A 20872-nucleotide genomic window follows, 5' to 3' on the forward strand; every position below is an offset into this window, starting at 1 on the left:
TAGACTACACTTATAAATGCATAGAACAAACATGATTTGATTTCAAACTCCACATTTCTCTTTTACAAGAGAAACATGTTGATGGTCCATGGTGGCTCACCTGGTAGAGCACCTAATACATGGTGCTAGTCCTAACAGCAAGGGCCATGTGTTTAAAGGGATAGTTCAACATTTTTGGCAAATTCACCTATTGCCATAATCGGTGCATGTCATTTTGAGATCAGCGGGGCAGAGACGTGAGCTGCTCAGTGAACACAATGGAGGTGAATGGTACAGGTCCCCTGTCCCTCATCAAACTCATCAAATACACAATCTAACAACTCTACAACGCTCTGGTGGACAAGTTGTGACCTGTACATTCACCACACTATGATCATGTAACATTACGACAAATATTTGGAGCTACTTGTGCTTTTGAAATTACTCTGCCCAGCAGCCGTGTCTGGAATGTAGTCCCGGCTACCAGTTTGCCTAGAAAACAACTCTGTCTTGTAATGTTACATGATTATTTCATAGCGTGGTGAATGTACAGGTTATAACTTGTCCACCAGAGCGTTTTGGAGTTGTTGGATTGTGTATTTGATGAGTTTGATGAGGGACAGGGGACCTGTAGCGTTCACCTCCATTGTGTTCACTGAGCAGCTCACGTCTCTGCCCCGCTGATCTCAAAACAACATGCACCGATAATTAAAGGTAATGAGCCTACTGCTATGACTATAGGGATTATGACAATAGGAATATGCCAAAATGTTGAACTATCCCTTTAAGACTGACCCACCCTTTACTACTGCATGTCCTCTCCCAGGCTTCCAGTCTGTCTGTCTCTCACTCTGACAGGATTAATTAATTTTAAAGTGAAAAATGTTTGTTTTTTTTCCTACCAAGGATGAGAACTAACCAGTGTCTGTTTGACTGAGGCTATTGGAGTGTGAACTTTTCAATGTGACCCTCAACTCACAACTGACAATCACATTTTCCCTCATGTTTTTGCCATTTACAAAGGTTTTGAAATGGTCCTCACACTGAGGTCAAAGGATAAACGCTTATGTTGCTCTGTGTTGGAATAGCAGGGCTAAAAAAAAAAAAAAATGACGTGATGCAGAGATAACCTTGCGTCCTCCAGCTTGTTCTTACTGCTCTCATGTCATCCTCCTGTCCACCTGTCTTTAGGTCTCTGCTGCCCGAGAGGAAGTGCCCGGCCGTAGAGGGTTCCCTGGCTACATGTACACCGATCTGGCCACCATCTATGAGCGCGCCGGCCGTGTGGAGGGAAGGAACGGCTCCATCACCCAGATCCCCATCCTCACCATGCCCAACGACGGTGAGAGCAGCAGCAGGGTTTCTGTACAACACACGTATTTATGGCGTCAGAGCAGTGCACACATGAACGTCAGTTCTTCTGGAGGGAACTCAGGAGACATTTTTTATGCTTACAGTTACCATAGCGACAAGGATGAAGAGCCTACTCCTATCTAGTTGAGCAGGAGTCCCCATCACTGCTTTAACTAAACATGTGTGAAGTGTGACAGTCGTACATAAAGTCAGAGCTGATGTCTAGAGTTGTTAAAGGGATAATTCAACATTTCGGCAGGGCAGAAACGCTACGGAGGCATACAGTATGGTATTTCCACTTTTCCCTCATCAAATACACAATCCAACAACTCCAAAACGCTCTCGTGAACAAGTTGTGACCTGCACATTCACCACGCTATGAAATAATGACGTATAATTATGTAACATTAAGACACATGAAGCAAATACTCAGAACTACTTGCGCTTTTGAAATCACTCTGCCCAGCAGCCGTGTATGGGATGTAGTTCCGGATACGCATTTACCTTGAAAACAACTGTGTCCTTTTTGAAATTGTTGGATTGTGTATTTGATGAGTTTGATGGGGGAAACCCGGAAATACCATTAGCCTTCGTAGCGTTAGCTGAGCAGCTTGTATCTCTGCCCCGCTGATCGAAAAACAGCTTGAACCGACGATTAAAGCTAACGACCCTACTGCTATGACTATAGGGATTATGGCAATGGGTGAAATATCCCTTTAAAGTGAAGTCAAGTGTTTTTTTGTTGGATGTGTTGTGATTAAATAGATGTTTGTGTCTGACAGATATCACCCACCCTATCCCTGATCTGACTGGATACATCACAGAGGGTCAGGTCTACGTTGACAGGCAGCTGCACAACAGACAGGTATCCTTCAGTCCCTCATCGTTCCGTACATGGAACCATTCTCTAAACTGTATTTTGAACTGACATCTGATGTATTTCAACACTCCCGTTCCCGTTGTTCAGATCTACCCACCCATCAACGTGTTGCCTTCACTGTCTCGTCTGATGAAGTCGGCCATCGGCGAGGGGATGACCAGGAAGGATCACGCCGATGTCTCCAACCAGCTGGTAACATCACACACACACCTCACCGACTGCTCTGCTCTGAATGAAGGTCACAGCTGCTTTTCCTCCAGTAATTTGAGTTCTTCACTGGTTTCTGTAACCGGTGTAGGGGATTAGAGGAGGAGAGCACCGGTTTGTCTGCCGTGTGTGAGAGTCATCAAGTTTCTCATCAATGCACATGAGTCAGACAGGAAGAGAGCAGAGTTTAGTTACTTCCAAAGGGGAATGGAGAGAAGAAGTCATGAATCTCAGATTAAGAGGTGGTGATGCTGACTGAGGAGAGGTTAACACGGCAAAATACTGCAGCTTTATTAGAGCTCAGTTACTCTGATTCACAGTGGTTTGGCTCATTTGAAATACACATTGATCAGACATAATATTGTGTTGGTCCCTTTTGCTACCAAATACACAACAAACTGCCCTGCACTGTGTGTTGTGACAGCTTTCTATCAGACCCAGCATGAACTTGTTCAGCAGTTTGAGCAACAGTAGCTGGACTTTATCGTCTCCCTGGGGGGAATTCGACCTGGACTCAATGCCGCCGGCCAGACCCATCAACCACATACACACATACACATAAAAACACGATAGAGAGCACACAATAAAAATTACAAAAAAACACAATAAGATCATAGAAATTGTAGTGCTATTTTAAGCTCCTATTCAGAACACCCACTGACAGAGGCACAAAGGAGTTCTTGTACCGGTTTAATCTGGACCGTTGAGCTCGGTATCGCCTGCCTCATGGTAACAGCTCAGACTGTGAGTGTAGAATATGGGATGGCTCCTCCAGGATTCTCTTCACCTGTTTCAGTACATACCTTTCAAACAGACACTGCAGATTGTAATGATCTTTAAGGTTGGATGGGACTATCTAATATATCCACCTACTAACAGGTGATGATGAAGTGTTATTCACTCTTATTCACGTATTATGCCTGATCAGTGTATATATACTGTATGTATGATGACCTTTGTCAGTTTTACAGGTCTTGTTATCTTTTACATTTTTACTACCTATTGTTGCCTAGACTGTACCAATCGAAGTTCCACCCTTTAGGTGCACTTCTCCAGACTACGAGGTAACCATGGTGGCACCCATGTCCTCTATTGGACACCTCTCTTCTCTAGCAGCCTGACGAGATGGATTCCGTGTCTAGTCTAGAATTAATTATAGTATCCACAAGTTTCCAAATATCAAAAACGGAAGCCGGTTTTGCTCTTCCAGTGGAATTGTATGTTTACGTTTCTGTGGTTTCACTGTCATAGTTGGTAAACGCATGGATCTATTAACAATGGATGTCCATTTGTGTGATATCCATTGTTAAAAGCTGGCGTGATGATCCATGCGTTTTACAGATTTTCAATGAAAAAAACGATAATGATGAACATTCAATTCCACCGGAAGAGCAAAACTGACTTACGTTTTTGACGTTCAGAAAAAGGTGGATAGTATAGTACATTATAGTATAGAACTAAAATAAATGTCCCTTTTGGGGATTAATAAAGTAATTCTTATTCTTATATGCTCAACCTTGAACCTATCTTTGTTGAAGCCCTGTTGACTCATATGTGCGTGCTTTAATATTTTTCTGTCTCATATTTAGATGTTATTTGTAATGTGCTCAGTGATCACCCAGATGAAGGCCAGTAGCATGAGGCTAAACTTTCTTTCTTTTTTCATGCCCCTGGATTTTTGCCCTTGGTGGATGATTCATTGGATTCATTTTTAAAATAAGTCTAAAACGGAAATTGTATGAAGTGACCTGAAGGACTTAAACACTGAAGTATTATTAATTCACTGAACAGTGCTAACTATATTATGGTATTGACCGTCTCTCCTTGTGTGCAGTATGCCTGTTACGCCATCGGTAAGGACGTCCAGGCCATGAAGGCTGTGGTGGGAGAGGAGGCCCTCACCTCCGATGATCTGCTCTACCTCGAGTTCCTGCAGAAGTTTGAGAAGAACTTCATCGCTCAAGGTGAGAAGATGTAGAGAAGTTTAATTCCCATCATACAGAGGGAGAGTGTGTGTGCGGCTGCAGCCAACGCTCACATCTGTGCTTGTTCACAAATGACACCATCACTTTTTATTGTTTAGTTGAAGAAAAAACTGTGTTGTACATCCTGCAATTTAACTCATCTGTGTGAGGGTTGGACTGTGACTGAATAATCAATCCTAAAAATAGCAACAGGTTCATGAATCATGACATATTGTAAGGTAAATGGATCACCTGCTTCCAGAAAGGAAATGATAATATTTGAACAATGACGCAGACACGAACCAACAGTGGAGACTTGTGTCAGGTTATTCAATATTTCTCCTCCATTTCAGTGTAATGCTTTGAAAACGGTGGTTGAAGTGGCAATTACATTGTATTTCTATGTTTATGTTGGTCCCTGGAAACTATTGATCTGTGTGGGCTCACCTCACTGCACTGTAGAGGAGTATATTGTAGAGGTGAACACGCGGTTATGTTCTCTCTTTTGAATACTGACAGATGCCTCAGGAGAACAGTCATTACATCAGTGCTTCCCAACCTTTTTGGGCTCGTGACCCCATCACAAATGTCTGGCGACCCGGCACCATCAATCAAGATGCACCAGCTCAATTATTTTGATATGCTGCATTTTATTTGAAGTCGATTTATATTTGAGAAAGTAAAAGTATAGGATACAGTTGTTAAAATTGTGCATGGTGTTTTTAATCATAATTTTAAAAAGAATAATAATCAGTTTAAAAAAAATTATCACTAATTTTTTAAAATCAAATACAAGAGGCGACCCCATTTGAATTCCAGGCGACCCCACGTGGGGTCCCGAGCCCAAGGTTGAAAAACACTGCATTACAGTACAACAGAAGGTACAATACTAATCATCTCTATGAGCAACAGATCTGCATCCAGACTGGTCCAAGGTCAGATTAATTACCAAATAAATAACATGGAGGGGTCTAAAACACTGCAACATTTTGAAAATTAGCAGTGTTTTTTTTTTCCCAAAACAGTTAAAAAGAGTGCAGCAGCTTCTCTTCCAGTCTATAGAAGACACTTTATCATCAAGTCAAAAAGAAGCATTAAAATTGAACATGAAAACACAGTTAAAAGCCAAATAAAGTCAAAATAGAATAAGAGTCATATTCAGTTTCAGCTTAGACATAGAAACCATTGTAGAAGGTGTCATTTTCATGTATGGAGGAAAACACATTTTGACCATAATCCAAGAATTCAAACAACAATCATGACACAAATTGAAGTCACCATGATATGATGATGTACCACCGGCTTTTATTCAACACTGTAAACCAGGAAGCAGAGTATATTATCTGTAACATGGTCAGCTGGTGGAGGAAACAACGTTGAGGAAGTGATTCTCGTTATCCCGTCAATAATGGACACATCACAGTGATAATTAAAGCAAAGATCAACCTGACTGCTATTAGTGCCACAGCAACACGTCAGAGTTGTTTTGTGAGAGCTTTCATCTGAATGGCAGACATGTGCAGAAGGTGAGGTGGCTCTGAGGAGTTTTGAAAGAAAATGATGATGAAATGATTATTAACTGATAAGATTAAAATACTCTATTGAATGTCTGCAACTACTCTTGTGCCCATCAGCAACCCGACCCTCCATCATATGAGAATCAATTTTGAAACGAATCGCGACCCTAAGAATAGGAATCAAATCGTGAGACACCCAAAGATTCACATCCCTAATAGTAGCATAGCTGCTAGTCGACTGTTAGACCTGTATGTTTTCAATATAGCTTTATTTCACAGACTCCAGTCCAATGATGGACATAAACAAAGAAACATAGACAAACAATATAGACAGCACACAGTCTGTCCACACACAAAAACGGTACAGTTGTTCAGACCAGTATTTCCAGAACATGGAAGTATATTTTGTGTCACTCTGAGTTGGGTCAGTCAGAGACATTATAATTCCATTTTTTGATCGATACAGTCTGCACATAAATTTATAAATAAAATTTCTTAACAAAGCATTGAATGTGGGGACAGCATTGAATGTGTATGCATCAGGCGGACACAAATAAGACAATAAACCAAATATAACACAAATGGCATCCGTTGGTATGTAGCTACACTGTGTCTATAGGACAAATCAAAAGTAATCGACTGTTAGTTTTAGTTTAGTTTATTTTATTTATTTAATTCATTTAGCGAGCATAAAAACAAAAAATAAAACTCAGAAAAAAACAATGACAATACTGTAACTCTTTAATGAAAGGGGGCAGAAAGAAGCAAACTTATATTGTCTACCCCTTGTTACAAAGAATTAATTCACAAATTAGATAATGCCTACATCCAAGCAAAAAAGAAATGGAAGCTTTAACACTAAATAAGAACATTTTGAACCTCATGTGATGCACACCTAGCTTGGCTCCGCCCCCTTACTGTACGAACTTCCGCTCAATTTTCAGTTCCCTTCAGTACTCCTCCTAAAATGCTTTCACAGCTTTTCTCCTGCAGAAGATCTATCGACCAATCAGGGAACAGAGGGAGTGTCTGAGAACAATGACGTTGAGGTTATGTGCTCAGTTTGAAGTTGTAGTTGAGTAACTTCGACAGAGATGGATGTTTGTTCCTTTGTGGCAACTCTGCTGTCGCTGACAGACATCTAGCACACACTCACTTTGCTCCGCCCATTATGATTTTTTATTTTTTTTATGAAACCTTTATTTAACCAGTTAAAGCTTATTGAGATATAGAATCTCTTTTTCAAAGAGAAAGCGACCTGGCCAAGAGTAATAAATAACAACAGTTCAATAAACATCACAACCAACATTAGCAATTGGGTAAAGGCAGATCCAATAGTTTTAAACTCCACCTACCAGGAAGGAAAAACTGGTTAGGAAGGTTAATTTTGAGAGATGTCCCACTGGTGACATTATGTTTGGATGTTAATCAGCATTGCTGTGGTCTCTGTGTCCCCCCCCCAGGTCCCTACGACAACAGGACAGTGTACGAGACCCTGGACATCGGCTGGCAGCTGCTGCGAATCTTCCCCAAGGAGATGCTGAAGAGGATCCCTCAGAGCACGCTGGCAGAGTTTTACCCCAGGGAGTCTGCCGTCCGTCACTGAGGCGCACCAAGGGATGTTCTTGTTCCAGCTTCCTACCCACCTCCCCCCCACCCTCCATCATTCCTTTCTTTCCCTTTCACTCTTACAACCCTTCACTTTCTGGTGCTCGGAGCCCATGTCGTCGATCCCAGTCTTCACCCTCTGATCTTACTTCCTCTCTGTCCTGTGGATCATCTCACCCCAACATTACCCTTCACTTCTTCTGTCCGCTGAACAAGAACAAAGCAATAACCCCCCCCCTCTCTATAGTTGTACTGTCATGTATCTGTGTCCAGAAGTTGTGTACGGAAAATGTCTGTGCTTGTAATATCTACCCTTGATTGAAAAAAAACGTGAACATATCCTTAAATGATAGATCAGTCTATTTATTGGGGTGTTACTGCTGAATATCCCCCTTTTTTTTTTAAAGAATGCTATGTAATATCCACCCCCCACTGCATACAAGAGGTTTCCTATAGAAGAGAGATGGTGACAAAATAATATCTATCCCACACACCTGTCAGTACCAGTGAAGCTCATGAAGTTTGGTTTTGTTTCTTTGATTATTTGCTGAGCAACTCTAACTCACAGCTTCACTTCATTCCAAGTAAACATCAAATACGTGACCATATTCACTTTATGGTGATTTTACAGTGTGGGATTTCTCTTATTTTGTCTGTTTACTGTTTGATGAAGCAAACTGCTGTATTTTGTGGCCTGAGGTTTGCTGTTACTTAACCCAGACAGGCCCGAGCCACAGGCAGAGTTCACTATACATCTATACTGTTTGTTGCCTCCCGTACTCTGTTCTCTCTCTTCCTCTTGCTTCTTCTCTTCCTGCTCTTTTACGAGACTACAGTGGATGTTAACATTATTTGTGTTTAGTAGCTTGATTTGTATTATGAAAAAGGGTTTACAGATGTATTCCCATCTATCTGCAGAAACAAATTCTTTGTTGTGCAAAAATAATGGTTTTTGTGAGTTTGTGTCCATGAATAAATTAAATTATATGAAATATCTCATGTGTTGTGGTCTTTGTTACACTTTAACACACTCCTCTGACTTGTCGTTGTGCACAATAGCCCAGAATCCAGACATGTAGTTTCCCAGATGTCACTATGACCCTATATGGGACATTTAGGTTTTATAAATGTAAAGTTTTTAGAGGTTTTAATTAAGAGTTAAGGTAACTAAAGAAGGCTGGCCCGTATGCTCCCATCCAACAGACCAGCTACTGTTGCTGCTCAACAAGTTCATGCTGCTTCTGATAGAAAGCTGTCACAACACACAGTGCAGCACAGTTTGTTGTGTATTTAAGGGACCAACACAATATTAGACGGGGTCAGAATGTTATGTCTGACTAGTTAATTTAGAAAGATGGTGATGCCGAACAATTACGTTTTAAGAATGAAATCCTGCTAATCAATGTAATTCACTAGTTCTTACTATTTCCTTCAGCTTTCATCGTCATGTAATGGAAGTTTATTGGTTAGTCATCATCATGTGACAGCAGTATGACACCTGAGCAAATTCCATATCCTGTCAGCTGTAAGACTATAAAACAGAATGAAAGTCTTGAATCAACCAAGATTAGTAGCCTATTATTTTTTTGTTTTTCTTTTGACTAGCCTATATCACAAATTAACAGGAAACCACAAACCAGAGCACTGTGGATTCAGTCTCCATCAATATGAGTTATCTGCTAGATAAAGATCTTAAAAAGAAAAAGAAAAAAAAGGAACATACTGTAGATTATTATTCATCAAACACCATCTGGACAGGTGTACCAGTGTCGTGACGGAGTCTGCGCGGTGGGGCTCTACCTCTACCTGAACAGGACAGATGTGTGCGGAGGAACACTTCCTGTTGAACTTCGGTCTCTGAGTTGTTCGCCATGGCTGCAGAAGGTCTGGAGCAGATGAGCGTTATTACACGTCTGTCGAACCAAGGTGAGTGTTGTTCTACCTGAAGTCCGTCAACTGGTTCTGTTATGTGTAAACGTCACGCGGCACAGTGACACCGATGTGTGGTCCGGTTTTGTGCACGTGAGGAAAAACCCGCGCGACAGTTAAACGTAAAAACAAACAAACATTGAAGCTGAGCAGTGAGTCCGGTGTAAATTAGGCTGATGAGGCTTCATGTAAGGAACAGATTAGTGGTGGAGGGTGTTCAAGCACAGCCCCGGTCTCTTCTGACAGGTGTTTGCTTCATGTAACGTTCAGGTACAGGGGGAGGACTTCACCTTTACCTCTTAACACCCAGGCTGGTTCGAATAGAGTTGAAAAACCTACAAAATGTTCACATCAGAGTGCAGTCTGTTCTGTTTTGCCTAATATTTTTCAGTTTGTAACACTAGTGCTTCTAGTTTAAAATTTTCCTGACCTGATTTCAGCTTATCAGTTCTAAAGATGACGCAAAGTCAGTCTCTGCCCAGATACTCGTAAGTAAAGTAAAGTAAACATGAAGCATATAGACGTTAAAGGGATAGTTCAACATTTTGGCAAAGTGGCCTATTGCCATAATCCATATAGTTTTAGGAGTAGGTTCATTACCTTTAATTGTCGGTGCAAGCTGTTTTAGATCGGCGGGGCAGAGACGTGAGCTGCTCAGCCAACAGAGGCTCATGGTAGGCCTATTTCCATGTTTCCCTCATCAAACTAAATACACAATCCAAAAACTCCAAAACACTCTGGTGGACAAGTTGTGACCTGCACATTCACCATGATAATGTATAATTATGTAACATTACATGACACATGAAGCAAATACTCGGAACTACTTGCGTATTGAAGTCACTCCGCCGGCGCCGAGCAGCCGTGTCTATTGTAGTTCCGGCTACGCATTTGCTTGAAAACAACTCATGTCTCGTAATGTTACATTATTATTTAATAGCGTGGTGAATGTGCAGGTCACAACTTGTCCACACAGTTTGATGAGGGAAAGGCGGAAATACCACGCACTGTGCAGAACTCACGTCTCTGCCCCGCCGATCTAAAAACAGCTTGCACCAACAATTAAAGGTAATGAACCTACTCCCAAGACTATAGGGATATGGCAATAGGAGAATTTGCCAAAATGTTGAACTTTCACTTTAAATAAAGATGAACTATCCTTTGTGACGTCACCCACAGGTTTTGCCATCCAGTCTGTACATGACAGAAACGGGCGCCTGTCATTCTACTACACACCCTTAATTATGTTAAAGTTCAAGTCTTTGTGAAATGAGTGAGTTCTATAAACATTCACCACATACAGTACAGTTGTCATGAAGGAGGAACTGGCAACAGGCCAAACTGTCTTTGTACCAGGCTGTCAACATGTTTAATGCTGCTGTTACTTGGACGTTTTAACATGGGAGTCTATTACAGTCTCACATTATCCAGTAGTGTCCTTTCTGCTAAGTTAGCTGCATTTAAGAACCAAAGACAAAGTGAGAATATGATAACGTTTTTTTTTTTTTTTTTTTTTTTGTGGTAACATCCAAGACAAATATCTGAGCAGTCAGTGTGTTACTGTACTGGAAACTCTGTGCCAGACACTGGACACAAGGAGTCACGGTATGAGAGAGTGTCACATGCTGGACACACGCTGGACAAGTTTCCACTCGTCTGCTTTTTTAAACAGGAAGATGTGAGTGGTGCTATACTGTGATGTGATTTACTGATGGAGACTTACTGGCATCCTCTGCTCCCCACAGCTCTGGAGGAGTATGAGAGTCTGCATCGGAGGCATGAGGCCACAGCCATGGAGGTGAGTGTGTTTCTGTGGGGTCAGGGCCGGTCTGGTTCCACATGCTGGGTGTTAAACTGTTTAGTTACTGTTGCACTTACCTAGTAACAGCTGCCAATACTTTTCTTTTATTAAAACATAAAATAAAATACTTTTTTTTAGTTCACAGTCAAGCTTGACCTGTCAAGATGGGGACAAACCTTTACTAAATGATTATTATGGTAATTAATTGCCGGAGCAGAGAAACATTGGCAGAGTAAATGTGTGTCATTAAGACTATTGAATCTCTGCTGATAAACAATTACGTGGTTGGAAAATAAGAACAATCAGATAAATGTGGGCTTTTTAAAATACATCCTCCTGAGTGTTCTACCTTCCTGCTTATTTGGTAGCCTATATTTATTATGGAAACCTAAGGATGTGTTCCCTCATCTGCCCCTCAGTGCTCAATGTATAATATATTTATTTTTTAAATGGAACATATTGTCAGTAGTTGAGCAGATTAAAGCAGCACTGCCTCTGTGTGTGTCTCTAACATCAGTGCAGGAGGCTGGAGGAGGAGAGAGACCAGGCCATCAAGCAGCTCAATGAGATCCAGCAAGGTGAGTTCATCTCTCTGGGGCTCCACACATGTCCAGGAAGTGAGATTAATTTTTACAAACAAGCTTTAACTCCTGAATGTATTGATCTAAATGGACACAGTGAGGCAGAGTTTGTCCCAGTTGACAGAAGTAGCTCTGAAATCACCAGGACAGGAAACAGCTCATACAGTTACAGCCTCACGTCTTCGCTGAGTCACATGCACACATGAATTATTATTAATAACAGTGTTATTTTTCCATTCAGTAGTACAATAAATACATTTTATAAAATGAAATTAAAAAAAGAAAAGATCAAATGAGTGGGAAACATGGAATCTGATCAGTTCAGTGGAGGCTTTAAATGTGTAACTTGTAACATAATCACATTTATTAGAATCAACATTTGATGATTCTGATTTCCATATATGTAATATAACCTGAGGAATTAGCTGCAATATTACAAATATGGACGTCAGAATCAGAATCAATAAAGTCACTTAAGTAATTCTGATACTGATATGTCAGATATATATATATATATGTCCATATATTGCAGCCAATTCTTCAGGTATATCAGGGGCAACAGATTTACCCCACACACATATATACACACACACACGCACACAGCTACAGATGAAAGAAAATGTGTCCTTTTGTGACAAACGTCTGCTGTTGTGAAAGTGATCATAGCCATACAAACACGTGAACAGGGACACAGATAATGACGCTGTCACCGCTGCAGCTTCGACCAGGAATCTTTTATATGTTTCAAATGTTTTAGCCCACCATTCAATTTTCTAAAATGACTTTCTTTACAGGTTGAATGCTTTGCTATGACCACTTTAGTTAAGGCAGAATTTGAAATAGGGCAACACATGTCAAAAGATGGAGCAAATAGTTTGTCTTTGTGACGCTGACAGTTGTGTGGATTTTCATCTGAATAAATCTGGTCCGTACTTGTGTATTCAGTGATTCTCCAGCCAAAACACATATTGTGTTTGACTTCCGTGTTAATAGAGGCTGCCTCACTGTGCCAAGCAGCTGCATATTAGGACCTATTACGTGATTTCATAGCTCTTAGAAAATTGCTCCTATTCACAACGAAACGGTTGGGGATGGGGCGACAGGGTTGGTAGGGGGTGCAGTGGGAGGACAGTAGAAAAAGCCCCCAACACACAATCATGCCTTTTCAATTGCCGATGGCAAGGTTGATGACAACATGACCATTGTGTTATAATGATAACACCACAAAGGCATCTGCCCCCCTCATCAAGGCTTCACAGCGGCTGCAGATACAATTTAATTCACTGCTCTGTTGGCGGCGCTGATACCATTATGCAGCACGTCGGCACAGGGGTAATCACTGTCTTTCCTGAGAGGAGGATGAAAAAAGACAAGCACAAAAAAGAGGGGAGAAAAAATGGAGTGATGATGATGGGGAGGCCGAAACTTACAATTAAGACTGCCAATTCTGACGTGTCAGAGCCCCCTGTCGACTCGTGCTCATACACTTTCAACACTTCCACTGCTGTTTATTTACCATGGCTACCAGTAATTATAATTAACATGTCATTTAGTTCAAGGCGTCCCTTCGTTGGTTGTTGAGTGTGGCCATGGCATTATGGAGACAGGCAGAGAGGAACGGAGACAAGGCTGAGGATGAAAACTGGCAGCTAAGTGCTATTTAGTGAGTGATGTGCAGGGCGCCGGAGGAACGCTCATATCGCCCAGAGCTGGCGCTCATCAACTTCTTAATTAGGTGTCACTGGGGGGAAGGAATTGCCCACAGCAGTGGCACTAATGCTTAATATCTCCCTCACTCAACCACAATGTTTAATTAGTTAAGTGGCAGGGCATTGTTTAAGGGTGTCCCTTTTGTACAGAGGTGTGATTGCAGCTTAAACAACATTACAATTTGTGATGTGGAATTTTACCTGATTTTTTTTTTTCCCGACCACCTCTGTGCGGTTTAAAGCCGCACTAATTAATTTTTCATAACTACAATGGATCAAATGAGTCCCAGCAGAAACATTTATCAGCTCTGCAGCTCCCCTCCTTTAGTCTCTGTTGGGTTTTCTGTTTTCAACTTGAAAACTTCATTTTCATTAAGTTTGTGTGAAAGACAGGCAGAGCTGGACACCAGGTGGTGGTGGAGCAGAAGTGAGAGGAGAGGGAACACTGGCTCTTCATTCAATTGACATTCTACATTCCTGTAATGTTTGTTAGAATATATTTATCCTGGGAGTGTTTATAGCAAGAATGACCTCAAAATATAAGAAAGTGCTGCACAGGAGAGATTTTTCGCTTTTATAATTCACTTTAATATCAATATATGCCCAGATCCTCCAGCTCACATACTGTGTGATGTTCCTTCCTACAACTGGACCAACTCTGGCGCTCACACAGAAAGTCTTGTTGGCAGTGTGCCAGTGCTGGAGGATCACAGCCTCAGTCATGTGGAGGTAAACGGGCCGGGGCTCACGCTGAGGAGCTGAGCGTTATGTCGGCCTTCATTTTGCTACGGGTGTACGAAATCACAGCAGAGGGCCGTGTCGCATGGGATTTTCTTATTCATGTTCCATTAGTCCACCCACTTCTCTAACCATCTGCTAATGAAGATTGTGCGATGCGGTTGAAAGCTCTGTAATAAATAAGTACGTGGATCTTGAGTTGAGATATTTGAGATGAAATGTGTTCAGCTTGTTCCTCAAAATGAACCAACGCAGATTTGATATAAAACAGGGGGTATTTTAAATTAAATTAAAATAAAAACATGAATTTAATTTAAATTGAATAGCTCAGTAGTGTATGCAAGGTAGCAAGTATGTTTGTGGGCTACATGGCAGTGGCACTAACAAGCCACCACTCATTTTTGTTTTCACATTCATGTTTAACAGTTTGAACAATTTGAATAGCTTCTATCATTATCATGCAGTTGACAGACATTGTTTATATTGGCATTGGTATCAGTAAGTTTATGATATACCTTGTTAATATAATGATTTATTAATATCATTTTAAAGGTCCAGTGTGTAATATTTGTCTATGTTTATTGGCAAAATCTGAATATACTCTATACTATTAGTGTATAATCCCTATAAAATAAAATCTATATGGTCATAGCCTTATAATACTTCTTTTATACATATCGCCATCTTGTGCCACCATGTTTGTACGGAATGGAAAATCCAGTCAACCGGAGAGCAGGTTTCACGTTCATAAATAAAAAATTGAATTATTTAATAGATTAATAATAGAATCGGAATGCTAGATGTCACTGTTTTCCCCTCATTTTAAACACTGGACCTTTAAATAAAAACATAAATATATGATCCTGTGTATTATTTAATTTGCTTAGTGTTCAATGCACAATAACAAGGTATGTTTATATACTAGGCTGGGTAAAACAACATTTTATACAGCACATACAGTAGGGGGTTCCTGCTCCATCTCTCCATCAGTTTGGGGGTCCTTGGCCTGAAAACATTGAAGACCTCTGGTGTAGAGGAACTATGGGATGTTCACTTCACCCTCATACCTAGATGGGTGGTTACAAACACACACCTTCTCCTTTATATACAGTACAGTTGTAGATATAAATTCAATTTGATTTGACAGGATTCAGTGTTTTATTCATAAAAAAACACCCACCATTGTTTTCATCATATATTTTTCCCATGCAGTGCAGAGAAATCAGCCTGAGAGGCAGATGTTTCCCTTCACCCTGGGTTAAGTGCAGCATCACATGTATTATTGTGAACAAAAAGCCCACATAACACCCGAAACTATTATTCATAGTCTTATGCTCCAAAGTTGTTGCCTGCATGTATTCAGTCTATACTCACTATGTGTCGGCCTTGGCTGGTGAAAATAAAGGGAATGAAAATTGTGTGGATGAAAGATAAATTGGCAACATTATTTAGTTCACTTCCTCTTGAATTCATATCATAATGTTGTACAGAGGTCACTCACCAATGAGGCTCCTCAAATGGCAGACACAATAGCAAACTGAAATATACTTCAGTGTCAAGTGTTATGGCACTCTTATCTCAATTAATTGCGCAATGAAATGAGAAGTCACAGGTATGCACCCACTCATTTAGAACGTCCTAATCACCGTCTTTGTTTCCTTAATGGCATTTTGATCAGGTTCAATAGCCATGAGTTGACTTTTTAAGTTTGTATTGACACGACGACAGACATTCAGTTGAATTTCATCTGCTGCTTTTCTGATTTCATTAACATCCCGTCGCCAACAAAGGCTGCCGACTGCCAGGGCTTCTGCGCCGCAGAGCGTGACGTGTCTCTGTACGCGTCTGCATCACTGACCCTGGGTTTATTTCAGTCTGTGAAGCTGTGGCTTCATCAGTCGGTTAATATTGTTTTCATTGGCTGAATGTGACGGTGACATAACAGGTCACAATGAGGTGATTAAACATGACCCCGCAGTGAATTGATTTCCTTTCTCAGGAAAGAATTCTACATCGAATGTCTACAGTATAGGAAGCAGGAAATGTGCTATAGGCAGAATATACATCACATAAGTTACTAGCAGTGAACACAGATCAGACTGTTGTGCACAGTGGATATCAACCTGGAGATGCTGATTGGTCTCTTCTTTTAGGTCTCCAGCTACATGTTTGTACCCTGATGAAGACTATTGTTGAAACGTTGCTCATGCTTGTTTAAATTTATCAAATTAAAGCAGAAGTAAGAGGAATGTTTGTGTTAATATAAGTCTTAAATAGTTATATCTTCCGACAGCAATCACTTTTAAAGAGTGTTTGGTCTGAAACACGGGTCTGTCAGTCACTGTGCTCTGCTGTAAGCCGAGGAGAAAACTTTCCCTGTATCCTACAACCTTTATCCAATGAGGAGAGAGAACGGCATAAAGGGGCTGTCCTCTCTAAGTTTTTCTGCATCAAAGGCTACGAGTGTGTGACATCACTTTACTGTCAGCTCTCCAGCTATTAACACAATGGATGATCTTCCTTTACCTGGTGACCTACTCAACCGTTCTTCATCCCACTGTTCACAGATCTGTGGCCTGTTGTTCACTGAGCACATTGTCTTACACCAGGGGTTCCCACACTTTTCAGCCTGCAACCCCCAAAATAACAGTGACCCCCACTATCCCCAGAAGTGAAATATTAAAAACACGTGCATACATGCAGGGCACATGCACTAACATAGCCATGATGACAAGACAAAAGAACAGAACAGCCGTACAACAAGGATATGATTTTACATATAGATATTCACTATAAGATAAAAGTAGAATACCTCAGTAAAAGTAATATCCATGTGACTGATGAGTGAACATTGTTGCTGTCCTCTAAGTATAGACCTACTGTAAGCATCTAAACCTGAGGATTTTAAATTTTAAATTTAACCAACCCAACGCCTCGTGACCCCCACTTTGGGAATCTTGTCTTACACCATCATCCGCATGTTTCTTCTTTGGAAACAGAGACCGGCCATGGGTTTATTTTTTATTATATTATCGTTTTTCTGGTGATAACTGCTTACTTTGTTATCTCAGTATAATAAAGTCTGTTTTCCTTTGATAACGCATGTCAATACAACAGAAGACAATAAACAAACTAACGTTAACTGTTATATCAAGATAATCAAATAAGTAGTTATCACAGAACACAATAAAAGAAAAAATAAATACACGGACCATTGCCGTACAGTATTCTTCATCTAATTTTCACAATCATTTATTTCTAAGTTAAACATTTAACTATTAAAAGGAGCCTTATTGTGAAGTGTAAAACATATAAACTTCTATTCATAATAATAAGACTCCTTCACCAGTTATAAATAGTTGGAACTTATAAGTGAGAATAATGAGTAGTGAGCATTCACCTTGCCAATACTGAGCCTTTAGCAATGAATGAAAGCTGCTCTGTAATTGTTTATTTCCAATAAAGTTAATCAGTGACCTAAGCATATATCATTTATAAATCCTGTATAAGGGTATTATAACTGTAAAGTCACATTCAGGGATGTTATAAAATACATTCTATATGGTTTATAATATTCTTTGTTTTTGACTCTTTTGTTTCCCAGTGTCTCACTTGGTCATCGAAGAGGTCAGTGCCATTCAGGAGAACCTGGAGATCGAGAGGACGTGTAGAGAAAGCGCCGAAGCCCTGGCCTCCAAGGTGCGGTTCATCTTTAGACAAACACTCTCTCTGTTCAAATGAACCAGCAGTGTAGCAGTCAAAATAACACATCCTCACAATCAAGAAAATGGTATCATTACGTTAAAAAGCATGGTGGGAATAATGTAATCAGAATAGTGGGATTTGTTGATTTAGAACAAGCTTGGCTAAATAAATACTACGGCATAAAATCTGCCATTTAAGATGTGTCTGTGGTCAGTGTATGCCAGAAACCATCACTTTGACACATTCAATTTGTATGTTGCAATCAAAAGCACTCTGCTCTCCTCCAGCTCTGCCGCTGTCCCTTAGTGTCTCAAATTGCGTTGGATTCTTTCGACTCACTTTTTTGGGGTCCTTGCTAAAATGTGAGTTGTGATTGAGAGTTGGGGAGCTTGGCACATAGTGATTTCACAGCCCACTGGTGTTGAGCTTATCACTGTAATCATTTCTCATTCAATTTCTGGACAAAAGCCCTCACAGGCCGTGTGGCTGGGCCAGATTTTGGGCAGTGGGAGGCTGGGGGGGAATTATAGTGAAGGTTGACTGTTGACTTAAAATGTTTTTTCTTATGTTCCCTTGGCGTACCTCTTTCTGTGGGCTTGTGTTTCACCACCTCATCTTATGAGAGTGACTACTAAGATTTGTACTGGCCCCAAGTACCATAAGGTGTCTCTGGGCAGGTGGACTGAGTTGTTGATAAATCCTCACCTGCTGCCGGGAATTTATTCTTTTTTTACAAAACCTGCCTCTGAGACTCTCATCTACTCATCTATTGACACTGTCGACTGCTCATCGCTGCTATTCATGTTAGATTTTGTGAAGGTTGAAAAGCTTAACCTTTAAATTTACACGTAACAAATGGCAGACACGATGATAATAATTTACATTCATTCTAAAGGTTCCTGCCGAAGCTGCTGTGATGGAGCAAATGTTAGTGTAATAAAGTGTGACAGAGTGACATGTTTTCGGACAAGGTCATTCAAAGTAGTAGAGTAGAGTTTTTGGTGCAGTGTTTGCTTTGTTTTTCAGCCTCAGAGTCCACACACATGCTGACAGGCTCACGAGTCTCACCACATTCTGACTTGTTGAACCCAAAACTGTTACAATCTGACAGGTCTATCTCTGCCTAAGCGTATTTCTGCCACATTGGAGCGTCCACCTCACAGTGGAGTTTCCAGTCCTTCTAAAGAGAGTAACTACCATGAATCTGCCCCCTGGTTCAGTATGCCCAGCACATGTGTGGTTCTCAGTGGTGATAGGTGAGAGCTGCTCCACACAATGGAGCGCAAGCCCATTTGTCTGTTGATATATGCCACCACTGTGGTATTGTTGTTTCAGAAATGGCGATAAATGCCAGTCCGAAAAAGGGCCAGAAGGCCTTGAACCTATGACCTATGACTGTGATCCCTTATGTTGGGATAAGAATACTCTTTTCCTAGTTAATTGCGAAACCAAGGGCCATCAGATGCGATGTCCGCAGTGTTTCTGACTCCATCACCAGATTCCAGTAGTCTATGTCCACCAGGCACGTTGCATCCTCCCGCAGACTCAGCAACAGCCCCATAGGGAGCACCAGAACCCCAACCCTAATAGATTTAAATTTAGCAAACGTTTCAACGTGTTTGTGTCCTTCAGGTCTGTGGATGTAACACAGTTGCCTGGGTGCACAAATTTAATCAGAGTTGTGTGCATCAACATCCTGAACTTGCACCATCTCAGGTACTTGATCAGAGCAGGCAGGTCTAATATCGGCCATAACCTTGAATAAAAACCACAAAGGGCCCGTCATAGCGGTCCTATTGGAACAGCTCTTTTGTTCTGCAGAGTGGTAATTCTTTCTGCAAAATACAAGCTTTCTTTCCCTGAGCCTGCAATACCCTGTGGAAACAGGACAGAGTGGACACAAACTGGAGCCTGTTTATTGCCCAGACTGACACCTTACACATGTACCACTATCCAACCAAGAGGCATTTCCATGGTGCCAGCCACAGCCAACAGGCCGGCCCCCTGACCTACAAATGGACTCATATACCCCTTTTCTACCAAAAAGACCCCGGTGCTAGTTCGGTGCTGGTACAACTCTCATGCCTCCAAAGAACCAGTTTGCTTTGCCACTGGCAAGTAGCCAAGTCAGAGCCACTGCCCCCCATGCAGGGGCTGCCGCTGTCTTTGGAAGCCTATAGGCTGAGGTAAATTCATTCAAAACCGCTGATGCTCCCGTTCCCGTCGGTGGTAGTTTTTCAGCAAGCAGTCTCTGCATTTGCCTCGAAAACAACTCCGTCTCGTAACGTTCTGTTATTATCTCAGCGTGGTGAATGTGCAGGTCACAACTTGCCCACCAGAGCGTTCTGGAGTTGTTGGATTGTGTATTTGATGAGTTTGAGGGAAACCAAGAAATCCCATTAGCCTCTGTAGCGTAGCTCTGAGCAGCTCGCGGCTCTGCTCCGCCGTTCTGAAAATAGCTTGCACCAACAGGGATTATGGCAGTGGGCCAATTTGACAAAATGTTGAACTATCCCTTTAACAAACGTAATAAGATATTGATAACATCTATGTATATCCTTGCTGTGGTCCTGTTGGTCAGGTAACCCCAACCCCAACCCCTGGTGCAATCGGTTCTTGGCTCTAGACCAGCAAGGAGTTGGTGCTTGTCTGGAACCAGTTTTGAGAGCCAGGAGCCAGGAGTTGGTGCCTAGGCGGTCGAAAAGCAAAGAACCGGAGCTAAATCAGGCTCTGGCTCCGAACCAGCACTGGAACCAGCTCAGTGGGAAAGAGGTACTAGTGCCTCTTTGTGGCCTTATGTGCGGTCACACAGACTATTTTAGTTTTTTGTGGATGTGCTCCTGGCTGGTGGTCTGGATGCATACAGTACCTGAAAACATCTTGGGAGACAGTTGCAGTGCT

At 41.3% G+C, this 20872-nt stretch overlaps 2 protein-coding genes across 3 annotated transcripts in view; both read left to right on the forward strand.

The window, feature by feature from the left end:
• The window catches only part of atp6v1ba (ATPase, H+ transporting, lysosomal, V1 subunit B, member a), a 41004-nt gene extending 32508 nt beyond the window's left edge, over positions 1–8496 (forward strand). Inside the window, exons 10-14 of the mRNA XM_083988004.1 lie at positions 1171–1321; positions 2115–2197; positions 2300–2404; positions 4254–4383; positions 7364–8496. Of these exons, the coding sequence (XP_083844130.1) occupies positions 1171–1321; positions 2115–2197; positions 2300–2404; positions 4254–4383; positions 7364–7506 (612 nt within the window). The 3' untranslated portion in view covers positions 7507–8496. The remainder of the gene's footprint in view (positions 1–1170; positions 1322–2114; positions 2198–2299; positions 2405–4253; positions 4384–7363) is intronic.
• An 801-nt stretch (positions 8497–9297) lies between these two features.
• Positions 9298–20872, forward strand: part of shtn1 (shootin 1) — a 28767-nt gene continuing 17192 nt past the window's right edge. For both annotated transcript variants that reach the window (XM_083988005.1, XM_083988006.1), the window contains exons 1-4: positions 9298–9434; positions 11183–11235; positions 11756–11816; positions 17871–17965. In XM_083988005.1, coding sequence (XP_083844131.1) covers positions 9380–9434; positions 11183–11235; positions 11756–11816; positions 17871–17965 — 264 coding nt within the window. In that variant the 5' untranslated portion in view covers positions 9298–9379. The remainder of the gene's footprint in view (positions 9435–11182; positions 11236–11755; positions 11817–17870; positions 17966–20872) is intronic.

Source organism: Trachurus trachurus (assembly GCF_905171665.1).
Source record: "Trachurus trachurus genome assembly, chromosome: 15".
NCBI lineage: Eukaryota > Metazoa > Chordata > Actinopteri > Carangiformes > Carangidae > Trachurus > Trachurus trachurus.